Source organism: Trichosporon asahii (assembly GCF_000293215.1).
Source record: "Trichosporon asahii var. asahii CBS 2479 unplaced genomic scaffold scaffold00054, whole genome shotgun sequence".
Lineage (NCBI taxonomy): Eukaryota > Fungi > Basidiomycota > Tremellomycetes > Trichosporonales > Trichosporonaceae > Trichosporon > Trichosporon asahii.
Window position 1 is genome coordinate 193,184 of NW_014040870.1, and position 23,689 is coordinate 216,872.

The 23,689-nt window shown below is 59.3% G+C and overlaps 8 protein-coding genes and 1 non-coding gene across 9 annotated transcripts; 7 read left to right on the plus strand and 2 right to left on the minus strand.

Moving 5' to 3' along the window:
* Nucleotides 1–1,540: 1,540 nt before the first annotated feature.
* Nucleotides 1,541–2,764, plus strand: A1Q1_03289 (uncharacterized protein; the record flags this gene model as incomplete). The annotated part of the gene is made up of 1 exon (XM_014323569.1): nt 1,541–2,764. One exon carries the CDS (start codon nt 1,541–1,543, stop codon nt 2,762–2,764), a length of 1,224 nt encoding a protein of 407 aa, XP_014179044.1.
* An 867-nt stretch (nt 2,765–3,631) lies between these two features.
* A1Q1_03290 (prib protein) lies at nt 3,632–6,072 on the minus strand (the record flags this gene model as incomplete). Its single annotated transcript, XM_014323570.1, has 8 exons — nt 3,632–3,757; nt 3,802–4,354; nt 4,392–4,436; nt 4,568–4,969; nt 5,007–5,550; nt 5,593–5,725; nt 5,786–5,954; nt 5,993–6,072. 8 exons carry the CDS (start codon nt 6,070–6,072, stop codon nt 3,632–3,634), a joined length of 2,052 nt encoding a protein of 683 aa, XP_014179045.1.
* A 1,858-nt stretch (nt 6,073–7,930) lies between these two features.
* Nucleotides 7,931–10,342, plus strand: A1Q1_03291 (uncharacterized protein; the record flags this gene model as incomplete). The annotated part of the gene is made up of 3 exons (XM_014323571.1): nt 7,931–8,374; nt 8,428–8,992; nt 9,054–10,342. The coding sequence occupies 3 exons, from the start codon at nt 7,931–7,933 to the stop codon at nt 10,340–10,342; spliced, it is 2,298 nt and encodes a 765-aa protein (XP_014179046.1).
* A 650-nt stretch (nt 10,343–10,992) lies between these two features.
* A1Q1_03292 (uncharacterized protein) lies at nt 10,993–11,772 on the plus strand (the record flags this gene model as incomplete). The annotated part of the gene is made up of 2 exons (XM_014323572.1): nt 10,993–11,126; nt 11,178–11,772. 2 exons carry the CDS (start codon nt 10,993–10,995, stop codon nt 11,770–11,772), a joined length of 729 nt encoding a protein of 242 aa, XP_014179047.1.
* Nucleotides 11,773–12,214: 442 nt separating this feature from the next.
* Nucleotides 12,215–12,300, plus strand: A1Q1_t235. The gene has a single exon. It is a non-coding gene; the product is annotated as a tRNA-Phe (tRNA).
* A 2,821-nt stretch (nt 12,301–15,121) lies between these two features.
* A1Q1_03293 (uncharacterized protein) lies at nt 15,122–16,540 on the plus strand (the record flags this gene model as incomplete). The annotated part of the gene is made up of 1 exon (XM_014323573.1): nt 15,122–16,540. The coding sequence occupies one exon, from the start codon at nt 15,122–15,124 to the stop codon at nt 16,538–16,540; it is 1,419 nt and encodes a 472-aa protein (XP_014179048.1).
* A 720-nt stretch (nt 16,541–17,260) lies between these two features.
* Nucleotides 17,261–20,028, plus strand: A1Q1_03294 (uncharacterized protein; the record flags this gene model as incomplete). Its single annotated transcript, XM_014323574.1, has 4 exons — nt 17,261–17,319; nt 17,574–17,644; nt 17,915–17,960; nt 18,105–20,028. The coding sequence occupies 4 exons, from the start codon at nt 17,261–17,263 to the stop codon at nt 20,026–20,028; spliced, it is 2,100 nt and encodes a 699-aa protein (XP_014179049.1).
* A 190-nt stretch (nt 20,029–20,218) lies between these two features.
* A1Q1_03295 (uncharacterized protein) lies at nt 20,219–21,262 on the minus strand (the record flags this gene model as incomplete). Its single annotated transcript, XM_014323575.1, has 1 exon — nt 20,219–21,262. One exon carries the CDS (start codon nt 21,260–21,262, stop codon nt 20,219–20,221), a length of 1,044 nt encoding a protein of 347 aa, XP_014179050.1.
* Nucleotides 21,263–22,151: 889 nt separating this feature from the next.
* A1Q1_03296 (uncharacterized protein) lies at nt 22,152–23,666 on the plus strand (the record flags this gene model as incomplete). The annotated part of the gene is made up of 3 exons (XM_014323576.1): nt 22,152–22,623; nt 22,819–23,074; nt 23,135–23,666. 3 exons carry the CDS (start codon nt 22,152–22,154, stop codon nt 23,664–23,666), a joined length of 1,260 nt encoding a protein of 419 aa, XP_014179051.1.
* Nucleotides 23,667–23,689: the final 23 nt, after the last annotated feature.

A 23,689-nucleotide genomic window follows, 5' to 3' on the forward strand; every position in this document is an offset into this window, starting at 1 on the left:
ACCTTCTGCGCAGTCTCTTCGGTTCCCGCAGTGCATGGTGACAGACGAGAGCAGACGACGGCGCGCGACGCGTGCGGCGTCTGGATCTGGTACGGACGCCGGTGTAACTGGTGTCAGGGAGATCGAAATCAACCGCGTCGCTGTTCGCGTCGTCGGCAGAAACACCGCGCTCTGCGCGTCGCCATTCGCACGTCGGCGGCGAGGTACTGCCGCTCGACATGCAGTACTGCCGTGCCGAGCACGGCGCGGTGGTTCTTTCCTGCAGAAGAGGAGGAGGTACAACCGAGCAGACCGTAGGGAGAGGAGGGAGCACATGGTGTCGCAGCCGCACGGCAGATCTCGCCCTTGCGGCACTGGCACTGGGCGGCACTGGCAACATCCGCATTGAGAAAATCTACCGGGGGTGCACACTTCCCTGCAGCGGTCTTCATCGGCTAATCCTCCGACCACCTCCCACCAATGCATGGACCCCTTTCGCTCCTCCCCTTCCTCCGCTGGGTCCGCTGGGAGATCTGGGACCTGCGCAAGACTGCCCAGCGGTGTCCGCCGCTGTGCGTATGTCCGCGTTCGCGATCAGAAAGGCAGTGCTCGCTGTCGTTTTACCAGTTCTGCACGAACTAAGCGCCCGCCAAGCTGCTTGTGATAGGCCCGCTTACTTCCCGCATTCAGTCTTACCCGGGAGCACTAGGGAGAGAGGAGGCTTGCGGAATCTTTTTTCGCTCTGAGCGTCCCGATGAATGGATGAGCAAACGACCACGACGCGCATGACCACCACCGGGGGAGAAACGCACTGACCTCGCACGACCACGACCGACGACTACGACGACAGTAACGGCCGCGCAGTGGCCACCGACGACTCTGCGCCGAGATTCAGAAGCGCGATAACACAGTGGCACACCCACCATGGCCGGCGCGGTGAGCCATCTGTCCAACAATGCGGCGGCGTGGTGGTTCCGCGACCCGGGATTGCGACGGTTGAGCCTGGGCATTCTTGTCGGATTCCTCTCGAGCGTGAACTATGGTGAGTAGCGAGCGCAGCGAGCTGGCAGTGCAGTGATAGTGCGCACGCGCGGGAGCGTGGCACTAAGCGTGTTATCTCGGATCGTGTACACATAGCACGTCGGCGATCTGCAGATCACCGCGCTACGATCCTCGACAGGAACGTGCAGTAGGGTAGTGCAGAGCATGCAGCGCAGTTCGCACATGCGCGCGCACGCGCATGCAACGCCTTGTTTGTACTTTTCTGACATCGCTCTCGCGTAACCAAACGCTTCGGCGATCAGAGTGGATCACCGCATGGCGATCATTTCGCACGATCAGTGTGTATGCACATTGGCTGACGTCAGGCTACGACTCGGCCCTCATCAACGGCCTTCTGGCGAACAAGGCCTTCCTCCACAGTCTGGGAATGACCTCAACCTCGCACATCGGCGTCGTCGTCGCTGGCCTAGCTCTGGGCAGCATCCCCGCCTTGTTTCCCGCCTCGTACATCTCCGACCTCTTCGGGCGTCGTATCTGCCTCGCGTGCGCCTTTGCCATCATGATCGCGGGCACGCTCGTGCAGACCTTCACATTGGGGGGATGGAAGATGTTTGCCGGCCGCTTCGTGCTTGGATTCGGGGCCGGGTTTGCGCAGGTCTCTGGCCCCGCCTACTGTGCCGAGATTGCGCACCCGAGGAATCGGTCCCAGGTCGCAGCACTCGTCAATACGTGCTACTACATTGGCGCGATCGTGGCCGCGTGGACGACTTTTGGAGCGACGTACATGACCCGCGCGGGGAATTGGAGCTGGAAGCTGTGCACGCTGTTGCAGCTCGGGATTCCCGTGCTCTGCTTGGCACTCCTGCCGTTCGTTCCCGAGAGCCCAAGGTGGCTCGTGTCGAAGGGGAGGGAGGAGGAGGCGCTGCGCATGTTGGCGCGATACCACGCCAACGGGGAGGAGGGGGATGAGCTCGTGCGGTTTGAGCTGGAGCAGATCCGCACCGCGATCAAGCAAGAAAGGAGGGCGCGCGAGACAAGCTGGAGCACATTCGTCAAGACGCGCGGCAACCGCCATCGACTCGTCATCGTCATCCTCACGGCCATTTTCAGCCAGTGGGTCGGTAACGGCCCCATTTCCTACTACCTCGTCCTGATCCTCAAGTCTGTCGGCGTTACGAGCCCTCCGGCGCAGACAGCTTTCAACGGCGGTCTGCAAGTGTGGAACTGGATCGCAGCGGTTTCTGGCGCATTGCTCTGCGAGCGACTCGGGCGGCGCACACTCTTCCTGACGAGTTGTGCGGGCATGTGCGCCTGCTACGCCATCATCACGGCGTGTTCTGCCGCATACACGGATCATGGCAACAAGGCAGCCGGCAAGGTCGTGCTCGCCTTCCTCTACGTGTACTTTGGCTTTTATGACCTCGCCTTCAACGGCCTCACACTCGCATATCCCCTCGAGATCCTACCCTACCAGATCAGGAGCAAGGGCATGGCGGTGCTGTTCTTCTTCATGATGGCGGCAGGATTCTTCAATGCCTACGTCAACCCTATTGCCATGGAGGCGATTGGGTGGCGGTACTACATTGTTTATATTGGCGTGCAGGTGTTTGCCTTTTGCGCTATCTACTTCCTCTTCCCCGAGACCAAGGGGCATACGCTTGAAGAGGTCGCGTATCTCTTTGACAGGAGGGATGGGGCGCCCCTACCCCTCGACACACCCGTTATTGAGAAGGAGGACGGGAGGAGTAGTTCCAGCAGAGAGTTGAGGAAGGAGGGTTTGTAATTTGTGCTTCTGAAGGGTTCATGGTAGTTATTAGTTCAAGTTTGGTATAGGTATGCAGTTAGGCTGCTTAATGCGCACATCTGACAGGCCGCACACACCCTCTTGTGACAGCTCATGTACGCAGTGTCTGGAGCAAAGCCCAGATGAGCGAGGTGCATCGATACGGAGCAGCATTGCTGGAATCGGCCCAGGCACACGGCACCACAGCACCAAAAATACCAACGAGACCCTTTCGTTCGCATAAATCTCGGAACCAGCTCAAGGGAATGGTCCCTCGCACCCAACCCAAGTTTTACCGTGCCTCGACCGAGCCTTTGCAATCCCCTGTGCTCGGCTGTTTCTCTTGCTGAGTACCATGCGGGCATCTGTGTGCACGTTGGACGTGCGCGAATACCGTGGTGCCGCGGGGGTGGGGTTGGGGCTCGCGGTGCGGAGAGGGATGGCCCCGTCCCGTCCACCAAAGCATGAGGCATGTGGGTTGGCCCCTTGTTGCCTGTGCTGTTCTCGGAGCGCGGGCCGACGGTAGATTATGCCTGATGTTCCCCGCCCCACGTCCCCTGTCCTCGGTCCACGTCCCAGAGACTCGTACCAGAGCCCAGATCCAAGAATACATAAGCACAGAACCGCCTCGCGCCCGGGCATAACACGTATCTCACATAGTGTCTAACTCTACAACACAAGAACACGCGGACCGTGTTTGTTGGAAAACTGATAGATATACCTAACCTTTACACTCTAATCTATTCCACCACGCCGACGCACGCTCGACTCACGCTCGCTCACGCTACGTTCCGGTCTGATACGCTGCCACGCTCCGCCTCGCTTCAGTAGGCTTCGCTCGCTCCGCTCGCACTGCCCTCCGCCCGCCTATCCCAGCGTCACTGGGAACATCCAGTTCCAGTCCTGGTTCGGGTCGGGCACCATGTCGTTGAAGAGGAGGGGCGCGTTCGAGTTGGCCGTCGCCGACCATCCGCCGGACAGCAGCTGGTTCAGCTGCATCATCTGATGTCAGCGGGGTAGGTCTCGAGTGCACTTACAATGTCGTTCTGGCTCTCCTGCGCGCCCTGGCAGAGACGCTCGAATGCGGATCCGAGACGGCTGTACAGCCGCTTGTTGTACGAGAGTGCGTGGTCCGCTATCAGGTGCTCGGGCAGCGTCTCAAAGGCGCTCGTAACGTCCTTGCACAGCCGCTCGATGCGTGCGAGGTCCTCGACGCGGAAGGCGTTTCGTGCCGCCCACATCAGCGTGCCCATGCCTGAGAGCATGGTGCAGGACATGTCGGACCAGTAGATCGGCTCGCCGCCAGCCACAATGTCGCGGATCACAACGCCGATCTCTTCAGCCAGGCCAAGCACGTCTTCGGTCGAGATCGCGCTGTACTTGAGCCCGCCGACTTGCATCTTGAGTACCATCGTCTTGCCCAGCACGCCGGACAGGAGGCGATAGACGCCCCGGAGGTTCGGGTTCCGCATCCAGTCGTCGATGGCGGAGCTGATCACGGTCAGACCGACGACGCCGTCATAGTCGGTGTGGATCCGTGGGTCATCGGCTGGCGGGGGATACGGGTAGAGGGCAACGAGACCTCGAAGGCTGTCACTGTCAGCTGGGGCGTGACCAATCAACTTACTCGTTCATGAACGCCTTGAAGTAGTCACCAGCGACGTCGAGGTGACTGTGTCGCTCAGCCCACGCCCTCAGGCCTGGGCCGTCGGGGATGATCGATCCGCTCATGAAAGGTAATCGGAACATGCCCGAATACGACCATTCCATTCCGAAGGCGTCTGACGTTAGCTCCAGAGTCACCTGATGAGCTCACTGTAGATGGTACGCTCGACATCGACCGCCGCCCGCTCCTGTTCCTCGGACGCAAACGATCGAGGCTCGTTCGGCCACTCGACACGCATCTGCTGGATGAGACGGACCGCCGTACCCAGCTTGACGTAGGCGGTTCGGTCCTTCGGCTTCTTCCAGTATACGAGGGCAAGCAGAGCTTGTACGAGCGGGATGGTGGCGGCACCGATGCGCAGCATACGGCCGATAACCGTCTCTGCGAGATCGAAGCACTGCTCCGACAGTTCCGGGCGCATGAATCGACATGTTGCGTACATGACCGCGTTGAACAGCACAGGCGATGCACGTACTCGCTCGTACGTGTGGTAGTAGGGGTCGAAGATGTGCGAACTTGGGCTTACTCGGTCCTCAAATCTGTTGATCAGTTAACCAACCAGGAGGCCTAACTCACTGCTTGAAGAGAGCGCGGGCTTCAAGTTCCGAGAAAAGACCAGTGTTGACGGGGTCGGGGTAATGGATGACGGGAGGGCCAGGACGGGGCGCAGCAGCCGAGTCGTTTGGTCGGTCGTTTTCCACAGACTGTCGCCTGCTGTCGGTGTCAAGCACCGGCTCCAGTACATTCTCTAGTGTCACGTTACGATCGGCACTCGGCGACGGGCCGAGAGCGAGAGTGAATGGACGGAACGGTGCGGCGGGGGAAGGTGCTTGACGATGACTGGCGACCGGGTCGTACGCCCTCGAGGAAGGCTGTGACGAAGCGGGTCCCGAGACAACAGTCTCGGCCGAGGGGTGGTCCCAGTAGGCCGGTGGCGGCGGTGCTGGTGGATGCTGGGGATGTTGAGGAGGGTGGCTAGGGTGAAGCGGGTGGCTCGGGGGGTTCTGGTGGTTCTCGTGACCCGAGTGAGTGGGGATGTTTAGGTGGGTGGGGTGTGGAAGATGATTCGGAGGGCTGATGTTGTTGTGACTCGGCTGGCTGTGCATCGGCTTCATGTCATCTGTTCCGTGATCAGTATGTGTTAGTTGCACTGTGTACTTACAGGGGGCATCGTGGTGGGACGGAAGATGCGGAGGTGGACCGTGGTTGTTGTCTACTCGCTGCCGGACAACGCGCTGGTCTGCTGAGCCCGTCGAGCTGTTTGACGGCGGACCGGCGTTCGGGTCGGCGTTGCGCTTGCGCCCTTTAGGCGGACTGGGCTCGATCAGCTTTGCCGTCATCGATCATTGACGCACCCTCTCTTGGCCCTGTAGTACTGGCAATCGAGATTCAGTCTCGCACATCTTGAACACCGTGATTCCGGCGGTGCAGTTGCGCTCTCGGGCAAACATCGCGTCTGGTGCGGTCAGCTGGTGGAGGACGATGTTAGCAGCACATACTTTGAGTGCTCTGCAGATGGTGCACCTGTCAAAGTTAGTTTAGTCATGAAGTAGGATACGCACGCTGTTCTTGGGCGAGGAATGCGTTGGCGGTGCTGGTTGTGTTGGCGTGAAGATTCGGCCGGCGACGAGTCGCTGTCCATGCTTCTTGGAGTGATGCTTGAGTGTTGATTCGTGTGAATGGTTGTAGATTCGTATGGTCGGGGCAAAGCGGTGATGGATAATCGAGTAATCGTGTGTGATATGAATGGGAGTTATAGTTGAGATGTGTAGCGAGATAGTTGTGGAAGGAGGAGATGTCGATGTCGGTGACTGAGGTATGGATTAATCAACGAAGGTCGGTCTGGTCGGTCGGCAGAAAAAGATCCGGGGGGTCAGTCTGAACTTGGGCGGGTGGTGCCTTGGGCGGAAGTCACGACATTCCGCTATGCGACAGTCGCCACCGGGCTGGCGCGGACCGCTGACACATGGACAGTCAGCGGGGCTTGGCGGTGTTCCGATGCATCTGAGATGGTGCATAGCAATGCAGTAACTCTGGGGGATGTTAGAGAGATTGAGTGCGGCTTGTTGCGGGGACTGGGTTGTGGGCGTTGGAATCGGATGGGCCGTGAGTAGTGGGGTCGGAATTCTCTCCCCTTGTGCGGACGCTGCGCCGTGTGCGTCATTCCTCATTCCTCGATCAGACGACACACTCGCTTAGAACGCCGAGAGCTCTTTCCTCTACACTCTCTTCGACCGACCACTGTCCTCTGTCCGCTCTTCCCTGTCCGTATGTCCGTAGAGATCTTTACCTCCGCTCCTCGAGACTTTCCTCCCTCAGCTCTACTGCACATCTCATCACATGCACGGCCTTTGCCGCACTGCTCAACTTTTTGCCAGTTTAACAGACTGCCAGGCACACTGAATACCCTCCTGCCAAGCAAATCTAATCCACTACTCACTCACTCACTTGCCCGCATACGCGTCTCATCGGCAACGACCATGCTTGCAGATCACAGTGCTGACACAGATCTCGCTCTGGACCTTGACTTGGGATTCCAATGATTGAGGTGAGGAGAAGGCCACGACGATCACAGACATAGAACGCACTGTCCATGCGCCCTACCGAGGGCAACAAGGGTGGTCGAAGTGTTCGTCACCATGTCGATCATGCACACCTCCTCGTGGTCCACGCCGCGACCGAAACGCAACTGCCATGCCGCAGCGTGTAGCGCCTCGTTCCCCGCAGAGCAATGCTGTACTGCAGTGTCGCTCGGCGCTCCTGGAAGTGTCTGGGATCTCGGGGTATCAATGGTCCTCGATCTTCTTCTCCGCATTCCCTGACCGATTCCGTTGGTGATCTGCAGGAACGCCCACCGACTGAACCGAAAGGTACACGGCGGCCGGTAGTTCTTCCATCATGCAATGCCTGCTCCGAGCGCCGACTTATCTGTTATCATCCAGATCGCTTAGCAGTGGGGAGTTAGATCGCTGTTACGGTCTTTCCTTGCATCTCCGAGCGCTGAGCAGTGGCATTCATTGTCGATCTGTGGCGGCCGAGTGAGCACCTCCGGCCTGTTCCGCCTCCCCGCGGACTTCCGAGCCAAGCCGCCCCGCGTGACCGTCGGTCTATGTTGACACCGTCGAGCGATGGCAGGGAGAACCATGTGCTCTACGCATGTCTACTCTTTCAGACCTTCAAGCTGACTGCGATGTATGCATTCAATCCCCTCTGGCCTTTCTTCTTTGGGAGGTGGAGGGCTGACGAACAGGCGCTTGGTGATGGCGGGATTATTTTCCTCTGACGCTAGCGGCTTTTAATCCCATGCCACCACGTGGCTTCCCATACCGTCACACCAAACAAGTCAGTCGCGGTCCAAAGACAACAACAACTGCCTTCCTCATCCACTCATCTCCTCACTCTACGCCCTCTACTCTACAACCCTACCCATCCTCTTACCATACTCAAGTTGCCTGATCCTTGAAAACAGCCATAACAAACCTTCCGGACGTAGCGCCACCATGGACGCTCCCCCCATCCTCCCTTCCTCGTTCGACCTCGAGCGACAGCGTCTCGAATCCACCCTCGACCATGACCTGTCTTCCCTCTCCCTCTCCATGACAGGCACCACGTCCACTTCTTTCGCATCCTCTTCTCTTTCCACCATCCCCGTCGGTCGTGCTGCCGTCGCCCCGATGCCTCAGCTCGACGAGTACCCCCGATTCCCCACCCACCACGACCACACGCCTCGTGCATTCAAAAAGCCGTCTTACAACAACCGCTCAGAAACGAGCGTGGGCATGTCTCCTGCGAGCACTGCCGGGCACCATATTAGCGCTGTGACCCTCGGAGCTGGTGTCTTCCGGCGACCAGGTGCCGAAGTGAGCGAGCGAACAGATGAGTTTGACCCCGACCGCTCCCTAGGACGGCTAACGAGGGAGCTCGCGAGAACGATGCAGAAGGAGGTGAGTTGGTCTGTTTGACGCTCTCAACTGACACACAGGCCATTGCTCCCAAGCCCGCGTCACCGTTCCGGTCCTCTCACCCCCACTCTCCCCGATCACCATCACCCGCACCCTCCGTTCTCCCTAACCTCTCCCTCTCCCTTGGACGTCAGGACCCCCTTCCCTCGCCACCGAATTCACGAACGGTGTCCTCGGCGTCATCCAACTCTCAGTCGTATGGATACCAGAACCAGAAGAGCTATGTCTCAGGAAAGCGCCCCGTGCTGGTGGAGACCACGAACAGGCAGATGCGTGTGCCTGAGCGGGTGACATCTCAGCCGAAAAGCATCCGCCAACAACAGATGAACGACTCGGCAGATGTGACAGGCATCACCGCACTGCTTGCGACTCCAGCTAAGGGAATGGGCATGTCGGATCTCGACAAGAATGGTGGTCCCGTGGACTCTGCCGGAGCAAGCATCCCGCAGTCACTCGCCAGCCTGCAGGCTCGACTTCGCGCCCTGGAAACCGAGAACAGCGTCTCACGTCGTCGCGTTCGTGAGCTGGAAAGCGAGATCGAGCGCGCCAATCAGGAGATTGCAGAGGCGAGGAAGTCGCGGGAGGCTGAAGCCCAGCTGCGTGAGGTCATTCAGGAGAAGACAGGTAAGCCGCAAACCAGCTAGTTGTAGCTGACCGACAGCCCTTGAGGATCTGGTCGAGTCTCTCCGCGCTCACCTCGCCCGGCTGACGCGGGAGCTGGAGCAGAACAAGGCGCTGGTCTCTGAGCTTCGTCTCGCCGCGGAAGCCGAATCTCGTGCGCCTCCGTCACCCGTCCGCCGCCATGACGACTCCAAGGAAGAGATTGCCAAGCTTTGGGACGAGGTTGACCGCCTGACTCGCGAGGTCAACCGACTCAACGACATCGCTGAGCGAGGTCTTGCTGAGCGCACCCGATCCCGAGAGGAGCGCTCCATGCGTATCGACGCTCTCGACTTAGCCGAGGACGCCGACACCCCCCGCCGCGAGACGACCAAGCGCGTCGAGTTCTCCCTCAAGCCCTCGCAGCTGCGCCAGGGACTGCACGCTGCGGCCGCAGCCGACACACACCTGATGCCCCCTAGTGCCAAGTCGAAGCGTGTCACCTCCCAAGCTCCCGACGTCGACAGCACTGACGGTTACGAGAGCCCTACCCCTAGCACCCCCGTGTCGCGTAACACGCGCTCCGCTTCCAACGCGTCCAACCACTCTGTCCGGTCCAACCGGTCCAACCGCTCCCACCGATCGCATCGTGAGCCTGAGGGTCCGTCTTCTCCCTTCCCTTCCATTCGCATGGAGGACGAGCCCGAGTTCTTCTCTCCTGTGTTGCAGCGAGTCGACCGCGCCGTGTCTCCTCTGGCCGCTCCTGAGCGGGCGCATCGCGCCTCGTCGCCGATCACGTCACCCCTTGCTGAACGTCGGGAACGCAATCACCGCGGCACGTCACCTCTTGCCTCCTCGCCTCCTCTGAACGCCGACGACTCGTTTGTCGCGGAGCCCTCAAGGCCGGCTAAGACCCAGCGCCGCAAGGTCTCCGCCTCCAAGAAGCTGCCTCGTGGTGCCCCCGCCTCTGTCCGCGCCTTATTCAAGGACGGCTCCATCCCGCCGCAGACGGTGCTGACTCGCGTCATCTCCGAGCTCGAGGCTGACTTCCACCACTTCCGGATGATCTACATCGAGCTCGCCGACCAGTACAAGGTTCTCGATGTCGCGTGCAGCACGGAGAAGCGCCAGGTCCTCGCGGAACACCTGAAGGAGGTCATTGACTCGATGGAGCGAAAGGCGGAGCAGGTCTCTGCCCTCTACTCGCTCATGACAGTCGAGGACCGAGAGGACGACGTTCTCCCTCAGCCACCCGCGCGGTCGGCTAACGACCTCTGGCGCTCAGTCCGCAACAGCCTCAGCGAGGAAGCCCGCCGGCGGCTTGAGGCCGACGGCCTCTTCCGCGCGTGAGCGAGCCTGAGCCAAGCATATGTGCTAGCGTGAGCGATGCACCGACATCTGCGATCCATCTGTCCGCGTGATCGAGACACATAGACACATTCAGAGTTATTCCCACAGGGTCAGAGAGTAGAGTACGAATCCTGCCTTGCCACATTGTCACCGTTGTTGTTTCCGTCTTCATTCACTCCTTCATTGCATATCTAGATCTTGCCCTTACGACCCATTAATGTAGACTCGCTTCGAAAATGAGCCGGCTGTCCCGCTCGAACAATGTATTTGTTGTCACGGCTGCCCGTTGCGCAGAAAATAGACAAGTGCGGCATAGACATTCCCATCTGGTCTCAGCGCATTCGCCCGCATGGGCTAAGCACCAGTGGAGGTGCCCGATTTGGGACGTGTGCCGACGGTCTTTAGCAATGTGGACTCGCCCTGGTGCCTATTCCGTTGTCCTTGTTTAATCTGGACTTTAACGCAATGTCGAACTCTTCGGCTCTTCCTCTGATGTCGCCCGAGTGACTGTTGCGCCCCGTTGTGGTCTCACCCCTCTCGGTCGAGATCGAGAAGGTACAGTGATGAAGCGGAGAGGATGGTTGAGCTTGAAAGTTCTTTCCATTGCCCATCCCATCCCATCGCACACCACACGCCACAGCCCAGCGACGATGCCCAAACACAGTCCATTGGTGGATTCTGATGGTTACAAATTGAACAAAATGTGGAGAGACGGAGACTTTGAAGTCATCTCGAACGAGGACGTCAAGTTTTGCGTGCCGTCGTACCATCTGCAGTCTGCCTCGTGAGTTGGGCCGTGTGAGTAGTTCCGCCGCCGAAACGCTTACAGGCTCAGGACGGTGTTCCGTGACATGATTGCGGCGGGGTCGGGGGAGAAGCGCATTGAGCTCGACGAGACGACGCGGACGATCGAGGACTTTCTCATGTTCGTGACGACGGGTTGCGCCAGATTTGCCTCCATGGACGGCAGGGTGCGTTTCGACGAGACAGTCAATCTCATCGCCTTCCTGCGCAAGTACGGGTGCGACGGCATCGAGTCGCATCTGCGCAACTACATCCGCGCCCCTTGGCACGGACACAGCGAAGACTACAAGTACCTCCGCATGCTTGCCGCTATGCACCTCGACATGCCCGATGTCGTGGCCGAACTCATCCGCGACAGCCCCGAGATGTTTGCGTGGTTGGATCCTGCCGCGCCCGCGCCCGCCACGCCCACAGCGGACGAGTGGCGCCCCCGTCGCCTCGCATATGCCATCTTCGAACACATCCCGAACAGGTACTTGTGGGCGCTCATGGCGGCGGGAGTGTTCGTCGATGAATGGGTAGGCCGGTTCGGTGGCAAAGACGAAAGGTTGTCGGAAAAGGATGCTGCTGAGCGGTTTCTCTGGTTCGCCGAGAATGCGTTCCTCAGCACCAGAGCTGATCCGTAGCCAAACACGAGAGTGCACGCCGGGGAGAGGTTGTGTTTGTGAGATTGTGTCCGTTCCCTGCGTCCAAGCTATGCACTAGTCCCGGCTTATCTTGCGGAGCAGTCACATAAATGGAAGACAGCACTGTTGGAGCCTGATCCCGTTGACTTCGACGCCCCTGGGGGACTTTGAGCACACACATGGACAGAGCTTGCTGGCATCTGTTCTGGGTATTCTGGGGTGTGTGGCAAAGCAATCGTTGCGTGCGACTTGTGCACGAGCTTTAGCGCGGGCAATCTGAACCTCTTTCAAGAAAGGACTCGTCACCAATGACCATGCCGCCCGTGCCAGAAAGCCCAAGGTCCAACTCGCGCGACTCGCCACACACCTTCCACGCCGGATGCGTCACTTACGTAAGGACAGAGCGCCATCCAGTCGCGTGAAACCACTGCCGACAGATCACGGGATGATAGCTCAGTTGGGAGAGCGCGAGAGTGAAGCTTCAGAAGTCAATTCTTGAGGTCGGGCGTTCGATCCGCCCTCGTCCCATCTTTTTGGGATACATCTGCCTGCTGCTATCATGCGTCCAGCTCCCCTCACGTCTAGCCTGTTTTCGACAGGACTGCAACAGACTCTCAGTGGAACTTTTGGGAGTGATCGCATTACCAGTATAACCCCAGGGAGGTTACCGGCCCGGCCGGCCCGGCACCTCCGTCGATCACCAGAGCCAGAAATAGCCTCCGATGTTCATCCATGATGGGGAAGCTGTGCATCAAGCTTCGGAAGGAGTGAATCTGTGTGCCTCGTGCCACCTTCAGAGGCAGAGGGCCGCAGCGTGCCTCCGCGCTCCACTCGGAGTCAGATCTCGAAGCTTTGGAAGAGGAGGACGTTGTGCGCCGCCGTAGGCCAAAGAAGCCGCCGATCAGGTTGGGAGAGACAGCCGCGGTTCTCGGATGTTGCGGGCCGTACACCGGGCCGTGGATCGAGGAGCCACACTGAGCGCTGAGCCAGGTATGCCGGTGGCGTCCGAGAGAATACAGTGTTCGACGTTCTGCTGCATGGTGTCCTCTCTGGCCACGGGCCAGGTGCTGGGCAGAGAGGACAATCTGTGCGGCAACCAGCAAGCATGTCACAACCTTGTCTCCCTCCTTTGAACTGTGATCTAGCCTCGATATTGTCCGTAGCTCCTCGGACCGTAGTGTCGCTTTTGCAGTCACTAGCGCATGCACTAGAACATGGCTCCGCACACACTACGCCGCAAAGAGTCCGAGATCCCCCATTCGGATCTCCTGAGCAACGCGAGAGCGGTGCAGCCTTCGCTTCGACCAGGCACTAGCTGATCAGCGAGGTATGCCGAGCTGGCATGGAAGCCTTGCAATCTGCGTGTAGGCGGAGGGAAGCGGACACTGTTGATGAGCAGCGGACACATTAGCCCCAAATGCACGGGGGATTTCACTGTGCACGTTTCAGAGTGCGTAAGGCCACCTTATCTGGAGCTGGCATCGGCGCCCGGATCTGGAGACTGGTGGGTCATCTTCGGATGCGTGCTCCTTGTGCGACACCTTCAGGAGGCCACAACTAGCTGCCTGTCTTGCCTGTCAGCATGCTGGACCTCTTCGCCGGCAGCGATTCGGCGACTGTGCCCGTACCTCCTGGGGCCTGACGGATCAGCGGGCGGTGCAGTTCCGAGAGAGCTGTATTCTTGGAGGGCCGAGGATAGGCATACCCGGCACTTTGGACCAAGGAGTACACTGGTGTGCACCGGCGCACTTGTTGGTCACCATAGTATGAGGGCTGTGCGGGAGATCGACATAGGTACGGTGCATCGAAGCTGCTGTCATCTCGGTGCAGAAAGGAGGCAGAGCGGTGGTCCTTCACGCGGAGTGACGTACACCCGCACAACTCTGTGAGGATGACAACGGCGACACTCGGGGATCGTCGAAGGTATGCCGTTCAGAAGGGGACGGAGACACGGTCCGGAGACCGCTCGAACAAGGTTTGAGTGCGGGGGGATTGGTTGTCAGCGACCGGTGCTGGAATTACTATGGGCGGTGCAAGCTGGACATGTGAAGTGATCTGCGTTGGTACCTGCAGCAGCACGTCGGAGCGGAGTTGTTCAAAAGGGTCTAGCAGTGCGTGCTTCGTGAACAGCAATCGCACCGGATTGAAGTTTATGCAGAGGTTGAGATAATGCAAGTGTGGGCGGAAGTATTACTATGGTGACCATTTGAGTGAGTGAGCGACTATATCCACTATGGGGCCACCCCACATACCACACAGTGTGACGCCTTGCGCGCCTTGGGCGTTGTGCCCTGGGCCCATGATCCATGTCATGTTCCTCGCTCTGGCGCTCTGGCCCCTTCGTCCCTCACCCTCACTCACTCTCTCTCTCCCTCCCCACCACACAATGCACTGACCCCTCTCCTATCTCTCCCTCTCCTCCATCCCATCCCTCGTCCTCATTCAAAAGTCTTACTCTCATCTCACTCTCTCTCTTGTCACCCATACACGACTATTCGACATTCTTAAGCACAATCCATCAGCTCCCTTCGCCCCTCTTCGCTCAATCTTGAAATTCTCCCCCACCCGCATATCCCTCTTCGGCTCTCTCCGCATTCCGACACACTCACCTTTACTTCCCACCTTCCTCCCTCTTATCCAACATTCAAACAAGGCTATCCCCCGGAAGTTGCCTCATCTCACCTGACTCCCGGCCCTCCTCTCTTCTCTTATCGCGACAGACATCCGCCCACACCCAACCCAACCCAACCCCTCCACTCGCAACGCGCGACCTGCCATGCAGGCAGTCATGAACCCCCCACCTCCACCTCCACACAGCGCTAACGGCGCTACCTCGAACGGCCATTCCAGCGCCCAGCCCGCATCCCAAGCCGGTCCAGAACGACGTCAGCCGCAGCGCCGCTCATCAAAGGCGTGCGAGACGTGCCGTGTGCGCCGGATTCGATGCGTCGGCCCTCCACCATGTGAGCCGTGTCGCTCCGCCGGACTCGGCACATCGTGCACCGTCCGCCAGAAGGCGAGGCCGAAGAGGTGAGTCTCCCCGGCACGCAGCGCACCCCTACGTACTCCTGGAGCACGTTTTGCGTGCTCGATCGCTCGAACTCTCTACTTGGAGTGCGCACTGCGAACCGGCACTTCGCCCGGTATTCCCGGGTGGGGCGAGTGCCGGCGTTAATTGGTCGCAGTCACTCGAGTTCATGAAGACCGAGGAACGAAGCTGACCATCCGCAGGGCGCCGTCGGCCAAGCTCTTCCTGCGCCGGCCCGTCGCAGCCGACCCGTCGACGAACCCCTTACTGAAAACGGATGTGACCGTGTCGCCGCCTGCGCCGATCGATAAGCGGAACCCGATGGAGGAGATCGAGGCAGCGCTCGCCGCGTGGTGCATCGAGAAGAATGTGCCGTTCTCGTCGCTCGTGTTTACGGTCGAGACGAGACTGGCGCAGTTTCCGCACACACCGCTGCCACCCACGAGCGTGCTGGGTGATTTCGAGGACCAGCTCATCGACGAGCTCTTCACGCAGCCCGAGGTGCAAGACCGGCGTGAGCAGGACCGCACCCTCCTCCGCTCGCTGTATGCGCGCTACCGCGCCGTGCCGCACAGCCTAACAGACGACCAGCTGGCGCTGATCTACGCCGCACTCTGCATCGCGCGGTTCAACCAGATCCGCAACTCCATGCCCGATGGGTCGCACATCATTGCTGAGGGCGTGCCGCGCGAGGACGTGACGTACTACAAGATGGCGTACTCTGCGCTCGCAAGTTGGCAGAAGCCGAGCTTGACGGCGCTATGGGCATACTTCTACTTGACACCCTACACGATCGGGAACGGCGGGCCAGGCGAGACGCGCGACCTGTTAACGCAGATGGCATGGCAGATTCGGCAACTCGGCATCAACCGGCAGCAAACGGCCAACCTGTACACGGAGCAGGACCAGGTCGGGGCGCTCTTCAGCGCATTCTTCTACACGGAAATGTTCCGTGCGAGCTTGACAGACATGTCGCTCGTCATGCCGCTGTCCGAGATTGATGTCGACCCGACCCCACCGCCGTTGATGTTCTCGCCGTGCCTTGCGCGAGGTTCCTACTTCACCGCCAAGCTCATGGCGGACTACAATGACCCGAGCGTCGACACGACGTCGTTGCAGTACATCACCGCGACCGAGGCCCAGTGGATGCCCTACCTCCGTGACATCCGGCACAACAACCCAGAATCGTCGAAAGCGAAGAGCGGTTGGGCGCAATTCCGGTACAACTGGCTGCGTGTGCTGCTTTACATTCCTCACATCGGGCATGCGCAGTACAGCACGCAGGCGTTCGGCGCGATTGTCCGCGCGGTCACACAGATCATGTATACGTACAACGACCTGATCGCGGCCAAGCAGCTGAACACGTCGTGGCCGCAGGTGAAGCGGCTGGTCGCTTGTGGCCACCTGCTGATTCTGAGCTACGAGGCCGGCGAAATTCACCGCCGTGAGGCGCAGAGTCTGTTCCAGATGCTCGTCGACCTCCTCGACAAGCACAAGGAGACGTGGCCCGTTTGCGCCGATTTGATCGCCGGATTCGTGCATGCCGCATCGTGCTTCGACATTGAGGTCGGGCCCGAGTTTGCGTTCCCGCCCCCGATGCCGTTCTTCGGCGACCACCTCAGCAATGGCAGCGAGGAGAACAACATCCATATTCAGCAGAATGGCCAGCCGCCGCTCCAGGCGCTGCTGCCGTTCGACCTCAGCTTTGCGTTTGACTACCCGACGTTCCCGATGGGTTAGCGGCCGAGCGCGGGGCATTGGGCCAGTTTGTGCATAGGAGCGCAGACCGTATGAGAGATAGTTGTAGTAGCATAAAACTGATTTGTATCATGGACACTAAGATTATGACATGTATGCCATCCCCTTCTTTCGCCACATGCATTATTGGTTGACGGGCTCGCGACTGACTGCGCAATGATGATCACCTGACCCCTCGAGGTGGTCTGTGCGCCCCGCCAGCCCCAGCGCCGGATGCAGATGACCGGCCGGCTAGTTTTGCGCAATAGTGTGCGGATGTCGGTGAATCCTCGGATAAACGACATCACGGAGCCAACACAGCTCCGCAGGTGTCGACGAGTGCATCGGTGTATTACTGCGGAGATGGGAATTGCCTTGCGCCGCGTCTCCTGGTCTCGTGGACACGACTGCCGCCGGGAACGATAAGATATGACTACCCCTCTGCTGAAGTCTGTACCCCAACTCTGGAATGGGGGATGTTGGCCTATGTTGGGAAAGGGGGGCCATGGGAGGGGATGGGTCAGACGACCCGCATTTGGGAACTGGACTAGTCCGCGGAAAATACGCCCGCTCCCTGGCCAGTCAGCATCGGCCGGCCTGGGGGATGCCGCCCACAGCCTGACTGGCCTGACTCTGCTGCCAGACGCGTTGCCGCCGAGTTCCAAGTTATCAATCCATATCCATCCTCCCCCACCCCATCCAACATACGACATTGACCACACAATGTCCCCGCCGTCGTCGCCAAAGGAGGACGGCAAACCGCCCCCACGGTCCAAGCTTGCGTGAGTACGCCCTTGCAGATGCTGCGATTGAGGAGCAGAGGGGGCGAGGGAGAATCGAGATAGGGACCAGAATCGGGCCGTTACTCAGGACGGACTGTTCGGTGTCCACCATGCGGAGTTGTTGGATATCATCGAGATATCATCGAGATCCAGTGTGGGGAAGGACAAGGACAAGCGGGGAGCAAGGGGAAAGAGGGCGGGGAAGGATGGGGGCCAACGGAGAGATAACAGAACAATGCTGACTGTGTCTACAGGTGCAAGACGTGCCGTGCCATCAAGGTGAGATTCCGTCCTGCTTATCAACATCGTCTCGGTCTTGGTCTCGGTGTGCCTCGCCGCTGCCGACATCCACCATCATTCAACCCATCCCCGTCACCACACTGCCTGTGCCTGCTGCATGCTGTCGACCTCGTCGTCTCAGCGACGCTCGACGCTGGCATCGCAGACTGCTGCGCACTGGAGGGTTTCTCGCCATCCACCCACATGTCGCCGCCATGTTGATCAACCAAACGCTGACCACAGGTCCGATGCATCCGCCCCCCAGAGCCTAATACGCCCTGCGCGCGGTGCGCCCGGTACGGACTCGTGTGCTCAGACCCGCCCGTTATCAAGCGGAAAGGACGGCCGCCGGGGAGTAAGCAGTGAGTATCGCGTATTGAGGGGCAAGCTTTTCCTGCTCCGTCCATTGCCGGTGGGCGGGTGAGAGCCTGCTGTTGCTCACCAGTGATGTCTACGACAGCTTTTTAAGCCAGCTTTGATAACGCCGACTCAGCTGACACTTGCAGACAGCGTGAAGCCGCCGCTGCAGCTGCTGCGGCCGCCGCTGAGCGGGGAGAGAACAAGCCACCCCGCATCGAGCCGTCACCTCCCAGCAGACCCGGATCGCACCACTCCAATCCGCAAGAGCACCACTCTCATTCACACCACTCGTCGCATCATCACTCGTCTAACCACCACTCGCACAAGGGACCCAGCCATGCGCACGCTCACGGCGGACCGGGTCAGCCGCATGCGTCGAGCAACGACCCCTCGACCTTCCCTTTCCTCCGCCCGTATGCGCCTCCGTCCAGCGCCAGTTCGCAGGTCTCTCCGCCAGGCTACGGTAACCCCGGCATCTCACCGCCGGTTGCTGTTGCAGGCGAAGCCCCACCAAGGCGTAACCACCATCTGTCTATGGCCGAGCACCTCGACCCGGGTAGTGACCGGGAAGTGATTGCTGCTGCGCCGTTCTTCAACAATGCGCCTACGGGAAGGAAGCGTTCTCCCGCCGCGGACGACGACAAGATCAACGAGGAGCACGATCCGGTGTCCCTCCGTGCGCTGTCAGAGGTGGAGGCGACGTCGCTGGTGTCGCTCTTCCACCAGCGGCTGAACCCCCTAGTCGCTGTGCTCGACGAAAACCTCCACACCATGGCATACCTCCGCCGAACGAGCAGTGTGCTCTTCTCGACGGTATTGGCCAGCGCTTCGCGCTTCTTCCGACACGACCTGCACCCCGCTCTCCTGTCGCACGCTCGAACACTACTGGATCGCGCGCTCCAGCTCGGCAGCACCGACATCGGCGTGATCCAGTCGCTCATGCTGCAAACGTACTGGAAAGATCCCGAGGACACGTCGGGCTGGATGAAGGTCGGCATCGCGATCCGCCTCGGCTACTCTCTGTTCTGGCACATACCCCGCGCAGACCCGTTGCCCGAAGACGAGCGCGCCGCTCGCGAGCTGCTGAACGCGGAGAGGACGTGGTTCACGCTCTTCTCCTTCGATCGGGGGCAGAGCTACATTCACGGCCTGCCAGCTCTGATTCGGCTGAACCACCACGGCGACCCCGAGGTCTGGGCGCGCGACCACCTGTACCTCGGCCGGAGCGTCGACATGCACATCGCAGCGAGCATTCAGCTGTGTAAGCTGAAGGATGAGTGGGGTGCGTTGTGTGAGCGGGCACCTGAGCCTGCGCTGCTGGAAGTCGCCATCGACACATTGACGACGCAAGCGGAGAACCTGGTCGCGAAGTGGTTCAACCGCGACAATCCCCCGCCGCAGTTCGAGCAGGACATTGAGGGCGTGCTGCTCTGGAGTATCCTCGACTTTGTCCTCGTCATGAAGCGGTATCGATACGAGATGGCGCGGGGACCCCGCGATCCACTCAGATTGGATCAATGCCTGCACGTCGTTTCAAGGATAACCGCCGAGATCGAGGCGCTGAGCGCTAACGGCCTGCTCATCATCATGCAGGACAGCGCAAGCTGCATGACCTCGTCTCTCATCGTTTTCATCCGCAACAGCTACCGGAGCGCAACAAGGGCTCAGAAGAGCTTCATGCTGACGACGCTCCACCGGATCTTCCTAGCGCACACGAGTCTGCTTCTGGAGGAAGATTCGAAGACGGCACCAGGCTATGTGGTACGGTTCATCCGGCGCGTCCTCAGTGCACTCTCTACGGAAAGTCGACAGGGCTCCCCAGGCCCAGTGCCAGCGCCTTACGTCTCCAGCGGCGACGTGGGCAGCGCAGAAGCCCAAGGCGGCCCAGCAACAGGCGGCAGCGGCAGCGGAGGTCCAGGGAATGGCGGCGTGTTCGACTTCTTCGCAGAACTGGGACTCGAGGAGTTCATCCACGTGCCCGAATTTGTGGCCCAGAACGAAGCCGATGATGGCCGGTATTGGGCTAATATGCTGCTGAGCGAGGTCGTGCCGCCTGCCCCGGAGGTGTAGCCGCACCGGCGTGTTGGTCGATTCTTCGCCGGTCTCTGCTCGTTTCGTGTCTGTTCGCTTCTTCGTCTGGTCGCCCCCGCCGATTTGTCCCGTGAGGACACTTGGTTTGTATGTACGGTTATGGTATTACTTTGTATGGTTTCTAGTGTCATGTACGGGTCTTGTTCTGATTACAACATGTTTTACAGCATCAGGCGTCAAGAGCGAATTGAAGGAAAGAGGAGAGAGTGGCGGAGAGTAGGATAAGACCGAGGCTGAGCCGTCTTCGAGAGGCGGAGGACACGCGCGGAGTGTCGGTGCAGATCGAGTAGGTCTGGTGGTTTGCGATGCAGGCGTCCCAGTCGCCTCGCTTGGATTTGGGGATCTTGCAGACTCGTGGTGGGGGTGGGGGCGGGCCGGACGGGGGCGGCTTCCCCCCTTCTCCATTCTTGCCACCATCCTTGGCGTCTTCTCCTGGGGCAGTCTCCCCCTCTCCAACTTGTTCCCTCTTATCGTGCTTCTTGTCCATCTCCCCGCCCACCTCTCCACAACAATCGTCAACAACAACCCCTCCAAAGTCCGTACACACCTCCTCATCCCCCTTGATTTTGCCCTTCCACCCAACCCTATCCCTCAACGTCCCCTCCCAATCCTCCCTAACCCGATTCAGAGCACTGCATTTCGCATATCCAACTCCAAGGCCACGGACACACCTTTCCCACCCCCGTATACCCTCAGCGGAACGGGGAAGACGACACTGTCCCCCCAATTGGGCGGAGGGAGCGTTGGAGGTGACGAAGAGGCCGGAGGAGGATTGACAGCAAGAGTGGGAGACGGAGAGACGGGACGAGTTGCAGGACATTGTCTCGTTGAGGGTCAGGGTTGCGTTCCAGTATAGCTGCTCTGAGGTGGAGGCGAAGGAGGGTGGCTGACCGGCCGACGACGACATGGACGACATGGCTGTTGAAGTGGACGCCGAAGGCTGTGAAGCAGCTTCGATTGATGCTGATGAAGATGGAGAAACTGAGGAGGATGGTGGGGCAGACGGCGGGGACGAAGAGGACGGGAAAGGTGAGGCAGGGGACGCAGAGGAGGTCGAGGAGAACGGAGACGGCGATGTGACGGCCGAGGCGAGGCGAGAAGTGTAGATTGGCGAGCCGTCGAGATACGGCGTAACAGTCCCGTATGGAGTGATGGGCGAGTAGTGTACTGGCGGAGGGCCCGTGGGCCAGGCTATCGGCGGTGCTAGCTCCATCCTCGCTAATCACCGTAGTCGTGAGCTCGGACAGACAGCAGGAAGTGACTCGCGCGAACAGAGAAAGTGGAAAGGGGGAGAAGAACAGCAGTCATCTTCCAGCTCATATATCACGTCGCCATGCATCCGGGAGACAGACGGCTGAACTCTTCGAGCCGCGTTTCGGACACTGTCCTGTGTTTCATGTCGAGGCACCATCACAGAGGTACAGAGGGACGGGATTGGGTTTTCGCTTTCTCTTCCCCTGGCACGGAGGGATCACTCCCGCCCACTTTGCTGCGTCGTTCAGACCCATGGCCATTACTGCCACGGGGCATGCCCTCGCTGCGTCGAGACGAAGGAAGAGATCTCACGTGCATGGAAGATGGCCCTCTGGAGCATGATATCATAGCCATGCGGCAGGGGCGTCGGTGACTGATCCTCAGGGGCGGGGTTGATTGCCGAGATAAACGAGTCCCAGTCCGATGAGTTTCGCGAATTGGGGCCCGAAAGGATTCTGCATTTGCATTTGACGTCGAGGCTCCTTGCGTAGACAAGGGCGTCCGGGGTATGAAGCAGAGACGGAAGCGAGGTAGAGAAGCATCAATCAGTCCTTTCATGCATTCACTCACATTGTCACTTCCGTCGCTAGTAGCGGCATGGAATACCTCTCGATCTTCCACAGAGCATCCAGTGCAGAATCAGTTGACACGCCAACTCCGCATCCCTCCCCACCCCTTATCGGCATGTCAAAGACCCTACCGGCACAGCATCCCAAGTGGACCAAGGGTGACTTTGAGCTCGTCTCGAGTGACGGAGTCACTTTCCGCACCCACACGTACCACCTCCAGTCCGCGTCGTGAGTAACGACGGCGACCGCAGTCTGACGAGCAGCCGCGTGTTCTGTGACATGATCGAGACGGGTTCAGGCGAGAAGCGTATCGAGCTCGACGAGACGGCGACCACGATCGAGCAGTTCCTCGATCTCGTGACGACAGGCTCGACAATATTTGTCGTCACGAAAGGCGCTTCCCCGAACTACGCCCAAGCTGTGCGTCTCGTCAGCTTCCTCCGCAAGTTTGAATGCCAGCCTGCCATCGGGTATCTGAACCAGTTCGTGAAGGCGCCCTCCAAGTCACAAGACGTCAATTTTCTGCGCCTGCTGACTGCAATGCACATGGGCGTGCCCGAGACGTGTGCGGAGCTAATCGACAACGAACCCGCGCTCTTTCAGTGGCTCGATCCAGCGACTCGCAAATACACACTCCCTAAGCAACTCCCGTACGATGTTTTCCAGCACATCCCCCAGAGGTACCTCTGGGCGCTGATGGTGGCTGGCATTCACGACGAAAGCCTTGTGCAGGTCTACGTCAAGTCTGTGCGTAAGATTGTTCGTATGGGCCCTTCGCAGCGATTCTTGCACTTCCTGAGGGATGGGGCGTAGGGTGCCGCACGCATGTACTGTATAGCGTCGTACAGTACGATGTTAGTGTGATCGTTCGGTGGTGAGGCGCAAATCGCCCACATGACTTCATGACGCAATGAGCTCATTCATGCGATCTAACTGGTACCTGCAGATCCGATGACAGTGACTCAGAGGTCTGACTCGCACTCAGCAACGTCGAGAAAGCTACATAATGGAAGAGAAGCATCTCCTGTTGCCCTCGTGCCAACCACATCCAGAATTACCATTCCGCCTCTCTCTGCAGGGAGCATCATGTCCGAGACTACCGAGCCCACCGCGCACGAGAAGTGGACGGAAGGCGACTTCGAGCTCATATCCTCTGACAACGTCCTGTTCAAGGTGCCGACGTACCAACTTCAAGCTGCCTCGTGAGTCTGGCCAATGCAGCTCCGCTGACACGGCAGCGGGGTGTTCCGCGACATGATTAGCTCCGGCTCCGGGGAGCAGCGCATCGTACTGGATGAGAAGAGCGGAACGATCAATTTGTTCTTGCAACTCGTGATTGACGGCGCGACATCGTTCCTATCTTACACTCTTGGCAAACCCAACTACCAGCCCGCCGTCGACATCGTCTACTTTCTGCGAAAATACGAATGTCAAGCGGTCCTCGAGCAGATCAAGGTTCTAACAATGCTGCCGCCTGTCTTTTTCAAGCCTGAAAACATTGCCCGCCTGCTCATCGCCATGCACCTCGATCTGCCTGAAGTAGTAGCTATGATGATCGAGAGGAACCCGACAGTTTTCAAGTGGCTCCTCCCTTCCAACAGCGCCTCTGAACGTTCTGAGTTTGTCGATTACGCAGCCTTCAAGTACGTGCCGCGCCAATACGTGTGGGCGTTGATATCTGCAGACATCTCCAAACCCGGTATTATGACTATCGTTCGGTCTGGCAATGTGAAGGATGTGCCTCGCAGGGAGCGCTTCTTGCGCTTCTTGACCGAAGCGAAGGAAGCAGGATAAGGCCCAGGAGAAGGGTGCTGCAG